Consider the following 20,250-nt stretch of genomic DNA (forward strand, 5'->3'; position numbering starts at 1 on the left):
GACTCTGGAGAGGAGACCCGTCCTGGCTTTGTCCCAAGGCTCCCCTCCACTGTCTCCAGCCTCCCCTTGGTGACCCTGAGAATAGGGGCAGCAGCTGTCCGTCGGCGATTTCCTGTCCGTTTTCTGAAGGTAAGGGTATGGGACAGAAAAAAAAGGGAAGCTCTTTAAAGCAGCGTTGAGAACGCCGTCCTCTGAAACCCACTTCCAGGGCCTCAGTTCTCAGTTTCCCGACAGGAGATCCTCAAATTGCAATTACCCTCTGGCGCCCCCAGCCCCTCCTAGCCCTAACCAGAAAAAGAGGGAACCTCAGGAAACACACATGTGAAATCCCACATTACTCCCACTAATTGTGAATTCACAGGAGCATACGTTTCCACTCGGTCTTTCACACAGCGTGCGTGTCCGGAGGATCATTTTCCTTGCTGCCACTCCCCAACCTCTCTGAGACCCAGCCGTGGTCCCCCAGGCAGGAGCTGTAGCTGCATCTCTGTGGCCGTCCCCACCCCCAGCTGCCGCGCCACTGCGGCAGAGCCTAGACCAGCTCTGGGGACACCGAACCGGGATGCTGTTCGCTCAGCGCGGGCCCTGCAAGGTTGGCCCAGGACGCGGACCCGGGTCAGAGCGGGAGGAAGAGTCTGTCGGGCTGTGAGGACTCAGTGGGCAAGCACGGCGGCCACGAAACGGGAAGCGCAGCGCTGGACCCACCTCCCCGACGGGCCGTAGAGGACCGGGGCTCCCCGACCTCCCGGTCACCGGCGCCTGCGGGAGGGGCTGCGCGGGCTCCGCACGTCGTTGGCTGAAGGGGCGCGCCCTGCCGGCCGCTGCTCGCTTCTATTGGCTGGCGAGTGGGAGGCGGGGTCCCTGCCTCCAGCCTCGGGCTGCGCACCGTCTGCTGGATCTGCGAGCGCCGAGCACAGCGGCCAGACCGGACCTCGCTGCCCGGGGCACCATGAGCCGCAGCCTGGACGCGGCGCGGAGCTTCCTGCATCAGTTGGAGGCTCGGGGCGGCCGGGAGGGGGCGGTCCTCGCCAGCGAGTTCAGAGTGAGTGGGCGAGTGTGGACGGCTGCGCGTCCGTCTTGACTCCCCGTCCTGGACTGTCCTCTGCGCCCGCGGCGCTTTACCTCTTCCCTCGCCGGGAGGCGTACTTCCCTCCCGCCCGGGCCTCTCTCTGTAGCTGCTCCTGTCTTTGCCTCACTCTCCTGCCCGCAAGGCCCCAGGGGCGAGGTCCGCGGTGGGCGGGGCCGGGCAGGGAGGAGGGAGAGGCTCACACGCCCTCTGGCCCTCGGCCCGCGCGGACGGGTCCTGTCGCTGGGTGGGGCGGGCGGGGCGCGCCAGGACTGGACTCCCACCGTCGCCCAAGCCCTCCGGGTGGCCTGGCTGCCGCTCGGATGGTCCTGTGTAGGAAGGAGCCGGAAAAGCGGAACCAAAAGGCCTTGCTGCGGCGAGGGCGTGGACGCATGGCTCTAACCTGAGCTGTGGCCCGGGGCCCTTTCCCGGCCGCTCTGGCCTTGTATTTCCTTGGGGGAAATGTGGACGGTTAGGGACTACTCTGGCCTGAGGATTAAATAACTCTTGCGGGTAGAAAGTGTTTAGCACATCTTAAGCGCTCACTTTGTAGGCGCCTTTTTCACTTGTTCTAAATATTCTAAACATTGCAGTGGGCTGGTGAAAGCAATGTGTAAGGAATACTAATGCTGCATAGTGCACATAATGAGATGCTTTAAATGTAGTAACTTATGTAACAAATATAAAAACATTACAAATATGTAAGCACAATATATGGTGACATGTATTATCAAGTTTAGATATGTATGTGATATAAATAAATATACAAAAATAAGTGATGATATATGTATATGATACTTTATATAATGAATATATAATCATTAAATCAGTGAAAATACATAATAGAACCAAATTTATTAAATAATTTTATTACTATAAAATAGTAAATAAAAATAAGTAACTTATACAATATGTTACTTCATAAAACAATAAACAAATACGTATAAAGTTGTAATTTATAAAATAAGCAGTTACTCAATTAGTTCCTAATATACAATATGTAAGAGGTTAAACAAGTATAAAATCTAAATAATTTACACAAATTTAAAAACAGACTTTGTATTTTCAATGTATAATAAATGCAAAATATATAATTTATTCAATATGAAAATGTACTTGATGAATGTAAACATACAACACCCAGGTGGTACACGATGTCATGCTTGTCTAGGCCTGGGGCAGGTCTGGGGTAGGAGACGGTGCCGAGGACCCTGCATGGGGAGGTTGGAGGTGAGCAATGGCAGCTCCCCGGGGGCCAGCCTCCTACATTCACAGGAGACTCGGGCCTCTCTCAGCTTTCGTTTCTTCTTCTGTGTTGAACAAACAGCAGTAGAGGTACCCATTATTCTAGTGTCCATGAAGGCTTAAATAATAGTATGGGCATAAATGCAGCACTCAGAATCTGTGCTCAAACCCAGTGGTGTCTTGGTAGGTGTTACTTATTATCATTATGATTATGAATACCTGATGATGGTGGTAATACAACATTCACTATGATCTAGCAATAACAAAAGTAACATTATACATTAGTTACATAGTAACATTATACATTATAATTCATACATACTGTATATTGTCATATGTATCCTATATCATTGTTTATTAATTAAGTACATAATGTTCCATTACAATTATTGTTTACGATACAATGTGACATGGATTGAGTGTGCAGTGGGTAAAAGCTGAGAGGTCTGAGTTCAATCCTCAACGTGCCACTTCCTGGCTGGGACTTTTGGTAAGTGATTCAAACATGTAGTGGCTCAGCTTCTCACCTGCAAGGCGAGGACGTCAATAATAGTACCCACTTCAGTGCCCTTAGCAGGGAGCCTGGCACAGAGAAAGCACTTTGAGTCGCTCTTATTATTGGATCATTACAACTGGCTGGGCCCTGTGCCATCTGAGAGTCTGCGCTCACCTGCCCTGCCTGCACTTCCTATCCCCAAGTGCCTCTGTGTCCCAGGTTTCTGAGCTGGTCCCTTCTCCCTCTCTCCTCCTTGCCTTGCCCCTCATGTGCTTCCTGCCAGGACATCCGGGCCCGCTCAGCCGCCTGGAAGACTGACAGTGTGTGCTCCACTGAGGCTGGCAGTTTGCCAGGGAACGTGAGGAAGAACCGCTACAAAGATGTGCTACCCTGTAAGTCCAGGCCTCGGGAGCGTGCCTGCTCCGTCCTGGCCTTAGCGAGCCCTGTGCGCTTCGAGACTGGTCTCCCAGTGTGCTTCCTCCCATAGTCAGGCCGGGGCTCCCCAGCGCTGCTCCTCCGAAGCCCTGACAAGGGCATCTTGATGGGAACCTGACCAGGGGTGCTGCCCCCGCTGGCTTTCATCTGGGAGGCTGTTGGGGCCTTGGTACCGCTGTTGCCCCCAAATCACGTGTCTCCCTTTCCTGCTGGCAGATGATCATACACGAGTGATCCTCTCCCTGCTGCATGAGGAGGGCCACAGCGACTACATCAATGGCAACTTCATCCGGGTCAGGCTGGGAGTCAGGGAAGGGGTGGACATGGTGGAGGGTGACAGCAGGATCTCGGTAGTGAACCTAGCCTTTGCAGGGCACAGATGGAAGCCAGGCCTACATTGCCACGCAAGGACCTCTGCCTCACACCTTGCTAGACTTCTGGCGCCTGGTCTGGGAGTTTGGGGTCAAGGTTAGCTCTGGAGGAGGGTGAGGTGGGGCTGCCATCTGGAGTCCTCCCTTGGCCCTACTTACCCCCATCCCCTAACCCAAATCACCTCCCTCTCCCCTTACCCCTCTTGTCTAGGTGATCCTGATGGCTTGTCGAGAGATGGAGAATGGACGGGTAGGTGTCCTTAGCCCCCTAGAATGCTTCCTTGTGCAGGGAGGAGGCAGAGGAAATATTGCCAGGTTCTTCCTCATCCCAAGACTCAAGGGCCCAGTTCTTGGAATGACCCCACTGTAGCTCTGTTGAAAGCCCACTATTACTAATTTTTTGTTGATCTTTCTCCTTGTATTCATGGGGCTCCTCCCTCTAGTGTTGGCAACCCCTCTCTTGTTAGTCTTCCCTCCCCCTTCCACAACACAAATGGTAAGGCCCTATGACACTGTGACCTCCTTTGTACAGCTCTGCTCCCTCGCCCCACCTTTCTCCCCTTTCATCCCTCTGTTCTACCTGTTCTGGAAGTGCTGGGGACAGCTTCAGCTCAGGGCCTGTGCCTTGGCTGTTTTCTTTGCCTGGGGCATTCTTCCCCTTGGCTTGCTCCATTACCATCTTCAGGTCTTTGTCAAATGCTACTTCCTTCATGAGAGGAATTATTTCACACCATTTAAAACTCCCAGGACTCCCACTCTCCTTCCCTGGTCCTACTTTCCTTTGTTTTTTTTTTCCATAATTCCTACCACTTCCTAACATGCAAGACAATCTACAGATGTGTTATATACATTGTTTATTCTCAGTATCCCTGATTAGAAGAAAGTTCCATGAGGGCAGGGATCTTTGTTTTGCCTGTTAGTATAAATTAGTTACTCAATAAATGTATGTCAACATGGAAGACACTGGTTTCTGCATCCTGGCCTGCTCGGTGGGGAGGGGTGTGTGGTGGGGTAAGTATTGCCCAGGAGTGACTGGGTTGATCATGGAGTCTGTATAATCTGTAGTGATGTGCCCCTTTTCATACCTGATTTTGGTAATTGGTGGTCTTTCAGTCTCTGTACCATATCACTCTGGCTAGTGTAAAGACTTTTATACTAACTTTAGCTGTTGTAGTAAACCTGTCCTTCTACCTGTTTTTGTAAATAAGATGTGTTAGAATACAGTCACATTAGTTTGTTTACACATTGTCTATACCTTTCTTTCACGTTACAATGGTAGAGCTCAGTAGTTGCAAGTTAGATTGTATGGCTCCCAAATTGTAAAATATTTATTATCTGGCCTTTTATAGGAAAAGTTAGACCGTTTCTGTGCTACAGGGTATTAATTTTATTTTTTCAAAGAACCAGCTTTTGGTTTTATTCTTTTGCTCCATCTTTTTCATTTTGTTTCGTCAATTTCTTCTTTTACCTTTATAATTTCCTTCCTTCTGGTTATTTAGGTTTAACTTGCACTTTTTCTACTTTCTTAAATGGAGATCATTGATTTTGAGATTTTTCTTTTTTTATATATATAAGCACTTATTTTTTTTCTTTTTCTTTTGGTATCATTAGTGTACAATCACATTAGCAACATTGTGGTTACTAGATTACCCCCATTATCAAGTCCCAACCACATACCCCATTACAGTCACTGTCCATCAGCATAGTAAGATGCTATAGAGTCTTTACTTGTCTTCTCTGTGCTATATTGCCTTCCCCGTCCCCCCCCCACCCCACATTATGTGTGCTAATCGTAATGCCCCTTATTCCCCTTGTCCGTCCCTTCCCACCAACCCTCCCCAGTCCCTTTTCCTTTGGTAACTATTAGTCCATTCTTCGGTTCTGTGAGTCTGCTGCTGTTTTGTTCCTTCAGTTTTTGCTTTATTGTTATACTCCACAGATGAGTGAAATCATTTGGAACTTGTCTTTCTCTGCCTGGCTTATTTCACTAAGCATAATACCCTCTAGCTTCATCCATATTGTTGCAAATGGTAAGATTTGCTTTCTTCTATGGTGGAATAATATTCCATTGTGTATATGTACCACATCTTCTTTATCCATTCATCTACTGGTGGACACTTAGGTTACTTCCCTTTCTTGGCTATTATAAATAGTGCTGTGATAAACATAGGGGTGCATATGTCTTTTTGAGACTATAATCCTGCATTCTTAGGGTAAATTCCTAGGAGTGGAATTCCTGGGTCAAATGGTATTTCTATTTTTAGTTTTTTGAGGAACCTCCTTACTGCTTTCCACAATGGTTGAATTAATTTACATTCCCACCAGCAGTGTAGGAGGGTTCCCCTTTCTCCACATCCTTGCTAACATTTGTTGTTGTTTGTTATAGGCACTTAATACTATTCATTTTCTCTTACGCACTGCTTTAGCTACACATCTCACAAACTTGTGTCTTCTTTTTCAATTAGTTTTAAATATTTTCTTATTTCCCTTGTGATTTCTTCTTTGACCCCATGGTTTTTTGACCATGGCTATGTTTAGTTTCCAGAGAATTGGGGACTTCTCCATTTATCTTCCTGTTATTAATTTTTAATTAATTCTATTGTGATCAAACTATTTTATATGAGTTCAGTCCTTTTAAGTGTTCTGAAACTTCTTTTATGGCTATGAATATGGTCTATCTTGGTAAATATTCTGTATACACTTCAAAAGAGTGTGTATTATGCTTGTGTTGAGTGTAATGTTCTATAAATATCAATTACATAAAATTGATTGGGTCTTTTTTGAAAGACACTTTAATAACTTTTATATCTTCACTGTTATCTTACATTTCTTTACTGATTTCTTTTCTGTAAATATTCTATCAGTTGCTGAGAGAGGAGTGTTGAAATCTCCCAGGTATTTTATAACTGTCAATTAGGACAAGTTTGTCAATAGTATTATTCAAATCTTACTATTTTCTTAGTATGTTTTGCCTGCTCACCCTATTATTTGTTAAAAGATAAGTGTTGAAATCTCCAATTCTAATTTTGGACTTACCTATTTCTTTTAGTTCTGTCAGTATTTGCTTAAGGTATTTTAAATCTACAATTTAGGGCATATACACTTAGGATGATGGCTTCCTGTTGAAGCAAGATATTTCCAATATGTAATGTCCCTTTAATATCCGGTAATATCCTTTTTCTGAAGTGTACTTTAATATTAATAGTTAACCATTTAAATTACTTTAGAGTGCGTAGTATCTTATTCCATTCTTTTACTTTTTATCTATGTCCACCTTTACTTTTTTTTCATCTTATTTTATTTTGGTATCACTAATCTACAATTACATGAAGAACATTATGTTTACTAGACTCCCCCCATCACCAGGTCCCCCCCACATACCCCATTACAGTCACTGTCCATCAGCATAATAAGATGCTCTGGAATCACTACTTGTCTTCTCTGTATTGTATAGCCCTTCCCGTGTCCCCCGCTACATTGTGTCTGCTACTAGTAATGCCCCCTTTATTTCCCCCTTATTCCTCCCTTCCCACCCATCCTCCCCAGTCCCTTTCCCTTTGGCAACTGTTAGTCCATTCTTAGGTTCTGTGAGTCTGCTGCTGTTTTGTTGCTTCGGTTTTTTTCTTTCTTCTTATACTCCACAGATGAGTGAAATCATTTGATACTTGTCTTTTTCTGCCTGGCTTATTTCACTGAGCATATACCCTCTAGCTTCATCCATGTTGTTGCAAATGGTAAGATTTGTTTTCCTTTTATGGCTGAATAATATTCCACTGTGTATATGTACCACATCTTCTTATCCATTCATCTACTGATGGACACTGAGGTTACTTCCTTTTCTTGGCTATTGTAAATAGTACTGTGATAAACAAAGGGGTGCATATGTCTTTTTCAAACTGGGCTCCTGCATTCTTAGTGTAAATTCCTAGGGGTGGAATTCCTGGGTCAAATGGTATTTCTATTTTGGGCATTTTGAGGAACCTACATACTGCTTTCCACAATGGTTGACCTAATTTACATTCCCACCAACAGCGTAGGAGGGTTCCACTTTCTCCACCACATTGCCAACATTTGTTGTTGTCTTTTGGATGGTGGCCATTCTAACTGGTATGAGGTGATATCTCATTGTGGTTTTAATTTGCATCTCTCCAATGATTAGTGATGTGGAGCATCTTTTCATGTGTCTGTTGGCCATCTGAATTTCTTCTTTGGAGGAGTGTCTGTTCAGATGTGCCCATTTTTTAATTGGATTATTTGCTTTTTGTTTGTTGAGGTGCATGAGCTCTTTAAATATTTTGGATGTCAACCTTTTATTGGATCTGTCATTTATGAGTATATTCTCCCATACTGTAGGATGCCTTTTTGTTCTGTTGATGGTGTCCTTTGCTGTACAGAAGCTTTTCAGCATGATATAGTCCCACTTGTTCATTTTTGCTTTTGTTTCCCTTGCCTGGGGAGATATGTTCATGAAGAAGTTGCTCATGTTTATGTACAAGAGATTTTTGCCTATTTTTTTTTTCTAAGAGTTTTATGGTTTCATGACTTACATTCAGGTCTTTGATCCATTTTGAATTTACTTCTTTGTATGTGGTTATACAGTGATCCAGTTTCATTCCCTTACATGTAGCTGTCCAGTTTTGCCAACACCAGTTGTTGAAGAGGCTGTCATTTCCCCATTGTATGTCCATAGCTCCTTTATCATATATTAATTGACCATACATATATGTTTAGTTAATATCTGGACTCTCTATTCTGTTCCACTTTTCTGTGGGTCTGTTCTTGTGCCAGTACCAAATTGTCTTGATTACTGTGGCTTTGTAGTAGAGCTTGAAGTTGGTAAGTGAGATCCCCCTGCTTTATTCTTCCTTCTTAGGATTGCTTTGTCTATTTGGGGTCTTTGGTGGTTACATATGAATTTTAAAACTATTTATACAAGTTTGTTGAAGAATGCTGTTGGTATTTTGATAGGGATTGCATTGAATCTGTAGATTGCTTTAGGCAGGATGGCCATTTTGACAATATTAATTCTTCCTAGTCAAGAGCATGGGATGAGTTTCCATTTTTTAGTGTCCTCTTTAATTTCTCTTAAGTGTGTCTTGTAGCTTTCAGTGTTGTCCACCTTTATTTTTAAAGTGTGTTTCTTGTAGGAGACATATATAGGGACCTACTTGTTATTCAGTCTGACAATCTCTGCCTTTAATTAGAGTATTTTGTCTTTAATATAATTATCAATAAAGTTGGGTCTAAATCTACCATCTTGCTATTTGTTTTCTATTTGTTCCATCTGTTCTTTGTTCCTTCTTTTCTGTCTTCTTTCATATGGAGAATATTTGTGAGATAATTTCATAGTCATCATTTAATTTTTAGTTTACTGTTTTGTATTATGTGCTGATTAGTGGCTTTAGTGTTTACAATGGATATCTTTAATTTATCACAGTGTACATTTAAATAATATGCCATGTCATGTAAATTGTGAGAACTTTACAGTAGCATATTTAAATTTTCCCTTTCCATGCTTTGTACCATTGTTGCCATAGATTTAATTCCAAATATGACATATACTCCATAGTACACTATTATTTTTGCTTTAGATTATCTTTTTTAAAAAACAGCTTTACTGAGATATAATTCATCCATTTAAAGTGTGCAGTTAAATTGTTTTTAGAATATTCCTGAGTTATTCAACATCACCATTGTAAACCTTGGAACATTTTTATCACCCCATAAAAAAACCCTGTATTCATTACAGTCACTCCCTTTTTTCCACCAGCCTCTGTCCTAGACAATCTCTTATCTATTTTTGGTTGCTATAGATTTACCTACTCCAGACTTTTCGTATAAATGGAATCACAGGATATGTTATGTTTTGTGACTGGCTTCTTTCCTTACCATAATGTTTTTAAAGTTCATGAATGTTATAAAATGTGTCAATACTTCACTCCTTTTTATTGCTAAGTAGTATTCCACTGAAGGGATCTACATTTAATTATCTATTCATTAATTTATAGCTTTTGGGTTGTTTCCAATTCTTGGCTGTTATGAATAATGCTGTTATGAACATTAGTGTGCAAGTTTTTGTGTAGAAGTATATTTTCAATTCTCTTGGGTGTATTCATAGAAATGGAATCTATGGGTCATATGCTACTCTATTTTTAATATTTTGAGGAACTGCCAAACTGTTTTCCACAGTGACTATATCATTTTACATTCCAATCAGCAATGTATGAGGGATTCAGTTTCTTCACATCTTCACCAACACTTGTTATTGTCTATTTTTTTATTATAGCCATCCTACTTGACATGAAGTGGAATTTCACTGTGTCTTTTTAAAAAATTGTGGTAAAATATATATATTATAATATTTGCCATTTTAACCATTGCAAGTATACAATAAAGAGGCATTAAGTACATTCACATTTTTGTCAGTACTATCTATTTTCCAAATGTAGTCACCATCCCAAATGTGAATAACCCATTTAACAATTACTCCCTATTCTACCTCCCCCAGATCCTGATAGCCTTTATTCTATTTCCTGTCTCTATTAATTTGACTGTTCAAAGTGGAATCATAGAATACTGGTCCTTTTGTATCTGGCTTATTTCGCTTATTATGATTTTTTCAAGTTTCATCCATGTTGTAGCATGGATCAGTTTCTTTTTAATCCTAAATAATATTCCATTAACATATATACCACATTCTATTTACCCATACCCATTCATCTGCTGATGGACATTTGGGTTGTTTCTGCCTTTTGGCCATTGTGAATGCTGCTGCTGTGAGCATTGGTGTGTAAGTGTCTGCTTTGAATCCTTGTTTCCAGTTCTTTTAGGTATATAGAAGAAGTAGAATTGCTGGATCATATGGCAATTCTGTGTTTATTTTTTCCACAATGATGGCACCACTTTACACTCTCACCAGCAAGGCACATTTCTCCATACATTCACAAACACTTGTTATTTTCTGTTTTTGTTTTATTTGGGTGGGAAGTGTTATCTCATTGTGGTTTTGATTTGCATTTACCTGAGGATGTGAACATCTTTTCATGTGCTTATTTATCATATCTGGACAAATACCTGTTCAGATCCTTTGCCTAATTTTTAATTGGGTTACTGTTTATTGAGTTGTGGGAGTTCCGGCTGCAAGGCTCTTATCAGCATATGATTTACAAATATGTTTCCCATTCTGTGGGTTGTCTTTTTATTTTCTTTATAGTGTCCTTTGGAGCACACTTTTTAATTTTGAGGAATTCCAGTCTATCTATTGTTTTGCTTCTGCTTTTGGTGTTGTATCTAAAGAAGTCATTGCATAGTCAAAGGTCTTAAAGAGTTACTCCTATATTTTCTTCTAATTGTTATATAGTTTTAGCTCTTGTGTTTAGGTCATCGATTCATTTTGAGTTAATGTTTGTATATGGTGTGAGGTAGGGGTCCAATTATGTTCTTTTTTTTTTTTTTTTGAGAGGGCATCTCTCATATCTATTGATCAAATGGTTGTTAACAACAATAAAATTCTGTATAGGGGACTCAATGCACAATCATTAATCAACCCCAAGCCTAATTCTCAACAGTCTCCAATCTTCTGAAGCATAATGAACAAGTTCTTACATGGTAAACAAATTCTTATATAGTGAATAAGTTCTTACGTGGTGAACAGTGCAAGGGCAGTCATCACAGAAACTTTCAGTTTTGATCACGCATTATGAACTATAAACAATCAGGTCAAATATGAATATTCGTTTGATTTTTATACTTGATTTATATGTGAATCCCACATTTCTCCCTTATTATTATTATCATTATTATTTTAATAAAATGCTGAAGTGATAGGTAGATGCAAGATCAAGGTAGAAAACATAGTTTAGTGCTGTAAGAGGGCAAATGTAGATGATCAGGTGTGTGCCTATAGACTGAGTATTAATCCAAGCTAGACAAGGGCAACAAAACATCCACGGATGCAGAACATTTCTCTCAAAACAGGGGGGGTGAGGTTCTAAGCCTCACCTCTGTTGATCTCCAATTTCTCACTTGACGGCCCCACTGCGACTGTGCCTGTCTTAGGTTGTTCCTCCCTTGAGGAATCTTACCCGTCTCTGGCTAACCAGTCATCTTCCGGGGCCATGCAGGGAAATGTAAAGTTGGTAAGTGAGAGAGAAGCAATATTGTTTGAAAAGGTTAGCTTTTTACTTCTTTGCAGATTTATGCCCTGTGGCTTCTATGCCCAGCATTTGTCTTGAGGTATCTTTATCACTTGGAAGAATTATGATACTCGGTAATTTCGATATGAGGCACGAATTCTACTTAAGGGTTGTAATTAGGAAGGAATAAGAAAAGCTATAGAAGTAGCAGACGGAAGAAAACATGGGAGGATTGATTATTTCTTTGACATATCTTCTTGTAGAGTAACATAAGCATGTATAGGTTTTAAACTACTAATTAAATTGCGCACACACATTAACATAATAGGAATACAGCTACATAACCAAAGCAGACCTACAATTACCAGCCATCTCCAGTGAAACCAAAAAGACCAGTTAGGTACCCTAGGCATTTGTGAAAACTTATCAATGATATGATGGTTATTGTCTAGCTGAATTTGAATAGTTTGAGAAAAATGAGACAAATTAAAACAACACATTCCTGGGAACTGTTCACATCCCATATGTTCTTTTAACAGTAGATAGTCTATAGTCGCAGGGTTTGGGAGGGCTGCAACTTGCACTTCTCCTAATTCTTGGTTGAGTTCTGACGGTATAGATCCAGTCAAATTTGTTGTTTTACTGTATGCACAGGCCAACTTAGACATCTCCTTCTTCATTCCAATGGCATGTCCAGGAACCGGTGGGATGAATGCAGCTACAACTGCAACAGTGCCAGGATCTTTGTTGAAGTTTTTTGATGATCATCTTCTGGAATGACTCTTCCAGAGAATGTTGATGTTGGAAGTTCTTCATATCGTATCTTAATTCGTTTTCTGGGTAGCCAAATTAGGCTTTGATCCTCTGTATAAACACAAACAAACCCTTTGCCCACACTTTGATATGCCCTTTATACCATTGTGAAGATCTTATTGGAGATCACCACACAGTAACTGCTTTTTTTTTTTTTTTAGAGAAAGGAATATTATCAGAAAAATATATTTCCATAGCTGATCATCTGACACCCTTTAAATGATCAAAATTAAGGATATTTGAAGCATGCATAATTGTTGATTTACAGTTAGTTTTATCCTATTAGGGAGTAATCCCCTTTTTCTTTGTTTCTTTCTTTTTCATTTGTTATCATTAATCCACAATTACATGAAGAATATTATGTTTACTAGGCTCTCCCCTATAACAGGTCCCCCCTACAAACCCCTTAACAGTCACTGTCCATCAGCATAGCAAAATGTTGTAGAATCACTACTTGTCTTCTCTGTGTTGCACAGTCCTCCCCTTTCTCCCACCTCCCCCATTATGGCTGGGGCTGGGTGTTCAGCAGTCTTGGGCTCCCTCTCCCTCCCCGCTCAGACTCCCGCCGGGAGCTGGGGGGAGGGGCGCTTGGGTCCCGCCGGGCTGGGGCTTGTATCTTACCCCCTTCGCGAGGCGCTGGGTTCTCGCCGGTGTGGATGTGGTCTGGATGTTGTCCTGTGTCCTCTGGTCTCTATTCTAGGAACAGTTGTCTTTGTTATATTTTCATAAATATATGTGGTTTTGGGAGGAGATTTCCACTGCTCTACTCACGCCACCATCTTGGCTCCACCTCCAACCAATTATCTTCTTTTGAGTGTAGCTATCTAGTTGTCCTAGCACCATTTGTTTAACAGACTATGCTTTCCTCATTGAATCTTCTCGATATCCTTATTGTAAATCAACTGATAAACATAAGTATTTATTCTGGGATACATCTATCTTTGTGCCAGTACTACATGTTTTTTATTGTAGCTTTGTAGTAGGTTTTGAAATCACGGAAGTGTGAGGCCTCCAATTTTGTTCTTTTTTCAAGATTGTCTTGGCTATTCTTGGTTAACTTGCTATGCAGAAAATAATTAACATGGCAGGCATAACTGTTTATGCTATAAAGGGCTTTCTGCAAGGTTGGCTTTTGGCTGGAAGTTGAATTTATCCTAAGAGTGGGTCACTATGCCTAAAGTTTTATACAAGCAATGTGTTTTATGTGAACGCCTGTTTTCCCTCTGTGAGTTTGAAGTTGTGGTACATGCTATTCAGAGGGTGCCTATATACCGCATAGAGTACCCCCCCAAAAAAACTTGGACACTGAGTCCCTCGTGACCTTCCCTGTGGACATTTCACACATATTGTAACAACTCATTGCTGAGGAATAAAGCACATTCTGAGTGACTCCATGGGGAGGAGACTCTTGGAAACTGGCACCTTGTTTCCCATAGACTTTGTCCCTTTGCTGATTTTATTCTGTATCCTTCCACTGTTATAAATCACAGCCATGACTGCAACTCTGTGCTGAGTCCTCTTAGTGAATCATCAAACCAGGGGGTAGTCTTGGGTATTCATGACATACTCTTTAATGTTAACATGTTAATGTTAAGATCTGCTTACCAATATCTTCAGAAATCACATAGTATTTTGTTTATTCTCCCTAGGATTCATTGACCTTCTTATGTCTCTGGGTTCATAGTTTCCTTAAATTTAGAAATTTTCTATTATTTCTTCAAATATAGTTTCTGCTCTCCCTTCCTTCTGGACTTCAGGTACATATGTATTAGACCACTTGTCTACCTCCACATGTAACTGATTCTCTGTTCTTTTATTTTCTAGTCATTTTTCTCATTCATTTTGGATAGTTTGTATTATTATCTCTTCATGTCCAGTGATCTTTACCTGTGGTGTCCAATCTGCCATTAGACAGTGAAATTTTAATTTCACACATTTTATTTTTTCTCTCTAGAAGTCCCATTTGGGTCTCTTTTATATCTTTCATGTCACTTTTCATTGCATTTATCTTTTCCTTTTCATCTTTGAGTATATTTATATTAATAAAACCTGTTTTAAGGGCTTTGTTTCTTTAGTCATCTCTACTAGGTCTTTTTCTATTAACTGATTTTTCTTATTATGGGTCATTTTTTCTTTCTTCTTTGTATGCCTGGTTTTTATTGGATGCTTGATATTTGTAGTTTTACATGGGTTAACTGTTGGATTTTGTTGTCTTCCTTTAAAGTGTTGAACTTTTTCTGGAAAGCAGTTACTTTTGGATGTTTAGACACTTTAAGGTTTGTTTTTAAGCTTTAAAAGGGCAGGTCTAAGTAAACTTTATTCTAGAACTAATGTTGCTCTACTTCCAGTGGTTCTTTTAGGTTCCCTACTGAATGCCCCTTGTAATCAGTCAGGCTCTCTACTCTACTGGGGACAATGTAAATTATTTTGGTCCTATTGTGAGCTCTGGGAAACGTTAATCTTATATGTCCCTAGTTATTATTCTTTCATGGGAAGTTTTTCTTGCCTAACCTCGCAGGGTTTTGTGTTATATGTGCTCGGATTATCTTTCAGCTAAATACCCGAGGGGACTGCTATGAAGGCTTCTGGTGTTTTTTGCTTTTCTTTGCATACCTGTTCTTTGCAGGACTGCCTTTCAAATTCTAGCTGCCTTGACTTTCCTGAGCCATGATTTCTGGCTCAAGTCAGTGGGGTCATTTGGCTCTGTGTCCTGCAGCCTGGTGACTGCACTCTAGGCAGTAAGCTGGGGTGGTCATAGGGTTTGATTCCCATGTTCAGTGGTTGCAGTCCTGCAATGCCTGTCGTCCAGTATATATATATATATAAATATAAACTAGTGGCTCATATATTTTGTCATTTTTTATAGTAGACATTCTGCATTGTCTTCCTCCTGGTTAGTCAGAAGCTAGAGTCTGGTAATCATTAGTCTGAGGAGGCTCTGCCAGCTGTCCTCCATTAGAGCTGTAGCTGCCTGTGCTTCTACCAGTAATGCTGCCTGGGTTGTCCAAGGCGGGGGGTGGGGGTGGGTGGGGGGGCGGGGGGGTTGCTTGTATTGAGCTGGAACTCTAAAGAAGACTGCCCCTTTCCACTCTCCGTCCTTTCTCCCTTGCCTTTTGCAGAAAAAGTGTGAGCGTTACTGGGCCCAAGAACAGGAACCACTACAGATTGGGCTTTTCTACATCACTCTGGTGAGCTGGGGCAGAGATGCGAACAGTGTTTTATGGAGTCTTGGATGTGGGAGGTTTCATGAAAGATACTCAGAGTGGAAAGATTTTGGGCTGGGCCTGAAAGATGAACAGCTTTCCCACAGTCCCTCACATTACAGGGAACACTGTATTAGTATGCAAATAGTCAGAACTTAGTATATGCATTGCTTTTTTAGCTATGGTGAGAGGTAGGTTATCTCTGTAATATAAACATGCCTGGTAAGATGCTTAGTCACTATCTCCCTCACCATTTCAGAAGACTCTGGAAAACCTTTCACCTCAAGTCTTCCGTGCAGTTGTTACTTAACACAATGAAACTTTTTAGAACAAAATAAATCTTTTTCACTGTAAATGACCTTGTTCCTCTTCCTCCCTCCTGTCAAATGTTTTCTTCCCAAAAGCCATGGGGAATGTTTGAGCTAAATGAATTTTTTAAAATGTTGTATTTGATTTTTAATCAGAAATGCTTTGTTGTAAATTTGTCTCATGATGCCCGTAATGTTCATTCTTCCCCTTCCCACGTCCTCAGACAAGAGAGACATGGATGAATGCAGACATAATTCTCAGGACCCTCCATGTCACCTTTCAGAAGGTACTGAAAGGGGAGAAGGCTCCCACATGAAGAGAGCTGTTCCCTCGTTTTCTTGTCTGTTAAGATGGCCTTTAACAAAGTACCCATCTTCTCAGTTATCATCTGTTGGATTTAAATGATGTTCAGAACTGGGCCTAACATGTAGTAGGTATTCAACAGTGCTTTTCTTTTATCCTATACCCCTCTTCTCCTGTGTTTCAGGAATCCCGTTCTGTGTACCAGCTGCAGTATATGTCCTGGCCAGACAGAGGGGTCCCCAGCAGTCCTGACCATTTGCTTGCTATGGTGGAGGAAGCCCATCGCCTACAGGGCTCTGGCCCCAGCCCCTTCTGTGTCCACTGCAGGTTTAGGAAATGGGCTTTATGGGGGTCTGGCAAGATGGAGGGGATGTGGAGTAAGAAGGGCAGTGCAGGGCTTAGAGCCAGTCCTACAGTCTGAGTGTCTATTCTGAGAAACCTGAGATCACACTTGCTCACACAGTCAGCATGTATTGGTGTAGACTGCCTTCTGGGGAGTGAGCAGTGTGGATGCCTGATAAATGTGAGCAATTATAAAGTCTTGCCTTTTAAAGTCCAGGGATTCTAGGAATCAAAAGGTGTTGCAGGGATTCCCCATTAGAGCGCTCACCCCAGTCCCAAATGCCCTATGTGAAAGTGGTTGTGGGCAGCACTGACCAAGCTTGCTCTGAATCTCACTCGTCAGCGCTGGCTGTGGGCGGACAGGTGTCCTGTGCTCTGTGGATTATGTGAGGCAGTTGCTCCTGACCCAGGTATGAAGAAGGTGTATGTGTGTGCAGTGTGGCCGAAAGTGTGGTCCCATGCCCATGAGGCTCTGCTTATGTGCTACGTCTCTCTGCCCCAGATGATCCCACCCAACTTCAGCCTCTTTGATGTGGTCCTTGAGATGCGCAGGCAGCGGCCTGCGGCAGTGCAGACAGAGGTGTGAGCCTTGGGTTTTCCTCTTTGAAAGGACACATCCCTTCTCTTGTTCTCCCTTTATGGTGACCCCTCTATCCCCCACCAGGAGCAGTACAGGTTCCTGTACCAGACTGTGGCTCAGATGTTTTGCTCAGCACTGCAAAATGCAGGTCCCCAGTACCAGAACCTCAAAGAGGTACCCAAACCCCCTACCTACTCTCCTCCTGTCCACCATGGCACCCATGGACTGCTTCTGAGAGCAGGGGCTGACTCACTCTTATATCCACCTTTGTCTTCTTCCTTGCTCCCTTATCAGACCATCCCCTCTTAATCTGACCCCACAGAGTGACGTGCACGGTCACCTCCATGTCAGGGCTTGGCTGGTTTCCTCGGAAGCCTCACGCTCTTACCATCCTGTCTTTTCCCAGAATTGTGCCCCACTCTACGATGATGCCTTGTCCCTCGGGATTTCTCAAGCCCTTCCTGCCACAATTCGAGCACCAGGCAGCGTCCTCAGGTACCTAGCTCCACCCCTCATTCTTCCCTTTCCAATTTCTCATGCTTTCATGCTCCCTGTCTTCACTGTTAAGTTTACCGAATAGCCACTGGCCCTTTGAAGAGAGCTCTGCTGACCCTGCCCAAGATGACTACTCCCAGCCTCCGTGGCTGGCCCTGTGCTCCCATGTCGGCCCTTTCCTTGCCCCTTCCGCCCTCCACCTCCCAACAATTAGTTAATTCAGCAAACATTTCTAGATGCTGCCCCTTTGTCAGGTCTCATGCCAGGTGCTGCACAGACAGAGTGACTCTCCTTTGCAGCAGACAAGTTAAACCTTCCTCCTTGAGACCAGCTCTCAATCTCAGGCCATCGCCTTCCTCCCGTTGAGGGAGGACGCCACTTCCTCATTCTTTTATTCACTAAACATATACAGAAACGACCACCCCTCAATATCGATGCCCTGTCCCATTCACCTGCCAAGTTGACCCCTCCCCTCCTTCATCTACCGGACTTGCGGCCGACGGGGACACAGAAACGAGACCCCCTCACCCCCAGCCGCCTGCCTCCCCTGCGGAGCCGCGCGCCGCCGGGGCGGGAAGGAAGCCTGCGGTTTGCGCTCTCCCCCCGCCCCCCGGCCGCCGCTTCACTTCCTCCCCGCCCTCCGCACCCGCAGGAGCATCTCGGTGCCCGCGCCCCCGGCCCGCGCCATGGCCGACACGTACGCGGCGGTGCAGAAGCGCGGGGTCCCCAGCGCGGGCGCGGACGGAGCGCCGATCTACAGCCAGGTGACGCCGCGCGGGCGCCGGCCCCAGGCTCCCACGGACGACGCGCGGCGGACACCGCCCGGGCCTGGTGAGTGGAGTCCGAGGTGCCCGGGGGACTCCGCCCTGCGGCGGCCGCGAGCACCCGAACTCGCAGGTCCGCGCGTCCGCGCCTCCGGGACTGCGGGCCTCACCTGGCCACGCCCGGAAGTGCCGCGGGCGCACCGTGGCCTCAAGGCCATCTGGTGTCTCGGCCCTGCCCCTTCCGCTCCCAGCCTGCCTCGTCGGTCCGAAGGAAGCGTCTCTGTTCCGGGGTGGGTCCTCAGAGCTTGGTGGGTTGGTTAATCTTGGGTCTGGTTTCCTGTTTGCAGTTCCGGTTGAACAGAGGCCTGCTGGGCCCGGCGCCTATGAGGATGTGGCTGACAGAGCTCAAAGCAGTGGGCTAGGTAAGTCAGACAAAGCCTGGGTCGATGGAACTCTGTAGCTTTGACTAAGCCCCAGGAATTTGGGGTGTAGGGATGGTGACATGGGGCTCGCATTCGTGGAGTCCCGTGGGTAGCTGCAGTAAACCAGGAGGGCACAAAGGCTTGGAATGGCCTTCCAGAAGCTACCTGCCTCTCCACAGCTCAGCCACTCCGTAAGACACATGGTGCCCTTCCTCTTCCAGGCTTCAACCTGCGCATTGGAAGGCCTAAAGGGCCCCGGGACCCTCCTGCCGAGTGGACCCGGGTGTGAGTGTTGCACCCCACCTGCCTGTTGCCCCACAGGGGCTTCTGGACAGCTGACAGCCATTCTCTGCTGTGTGAAGTGCTGGGAAGGGGAATGTTGGACCTGGATTAAAATAAAAGTTTCTCAGGGTTGGAAATGTGGGGGCTTTGCCCCAGTGATTATAACGTTCAAGGCTTGAGGTTGCGGGAGATAGTTGGGAGATAATGGCTGGTGAGGCTATGATGAACGGATTCAAGAATGAGCATTTGGAATGGGCCCAACCCCAAGGGACTAACCTCAGCTCCCAGTTGTGAAGGGGAAGATGGACAGATGGGTTTCTGAAGACCGTCCCCATCACCACATAGTGGACTAGCTCATTTCAGTGTTTGAGCCTCCCTCACTCAAGACACTCAGCTAGGCACAGAGAGATGGATCCTGAGAAGGAATGATGGAACCCCCATTCTCCATTCAGACAGCTCCACACTAGGCATAACAGCAGGCAAGTTGACTGATTTCAGACAGGTAAAAAGATCTCCAGGTGCACAGACAGATGAATGCCAAACCTGGACAGGCAAATAGCCATACCCCTAGACAACCAGACCTTCAGAGGGAAGCCCATAGCTGGATGGATGGACCCCCAGCCAGAGAGAGAGACCAACCAACAGCCTGATAGACTGCCCCCAGCCAAAGGGATTGCCAAAAAGACATCTTCCCAGCTAGGCAGCCAGCCAAACACCATCCAGATGGATCCCTAGGTGGACAGACTCCCAAACACATAAACAGATTCCCAGCTGAACATACAGACCCCCAAGCTAGGTGGCTGGACATACTGACAGACTCTCCACTAGTCAGAACAACTTGATTGCACAGATACCCCTAACTGGCTAGCCATCCTCCTAAGTGGCAGACAGGTAGATTGAGCCCACCCACTCACCAGGTGCACAGAACCCACATTTTGACAAGTTGATACACCTGCTGGGAAGACAGCCAGGTGGGTCCCCAGGCAGTC

The 20,250-nt window shown here is 44.1% G+C and overlaps 1 protein-coding gene across 1 annotated transcript; it reads left to right on the plus strand.

Annotated features, from left to right (window-relative positions):
• Window positions 1-859: 859 nt before the first annotated feature.
• Window positions 860-19,398, plus strand: PTPN18 (protein tyrosine phosphatase non-receptor type 18). The gene is made up of 15 exons (XM_036907578.2): window positions 860-1,042; window positions 3,091-3,199; window positions 3,459-3,535; window positions 3,615-3,710; window positions 3,825-3,863; window positions 15,681-15,749; window positions 16,297-16,359; window positions 16,561-16,703; window positions 17,062-17,128; window positions 17,221-17,298; window positions 17,383-17,472; window positions 17,705-17,793; window positions 18,446-18,624; window positions 18,905-18,979; window positions 19,201-19,398. The coding sequence occupies exons 1-15, from the start codon at window positions 950-952 to the stop codon at window positions 19,266-19,268; spliced, it is 1,335 nt and encodes a 444-aa protein (XP_036763473.2). The 5' UTR covers window positions 860-949; the 3' UTR covers window positions 19,269-19,398.
• Window positions 19,399-20,250: the final 852 nt, after the last annotated feature.

This window comes from Manis pentadactyla, chromosome 11 (assembly GCF_030020395.1).
Source record: "Manis pentadactyla isolate mManPen7 chromosome 11, mManPen7.hap1, whole genome shotgun sequence".
Lineage (NCBI taxonomy): Eukaryota > Metazoa > Chordata > Mammalia > Pholidota > Manidae > Manis > Manis pentadactyla.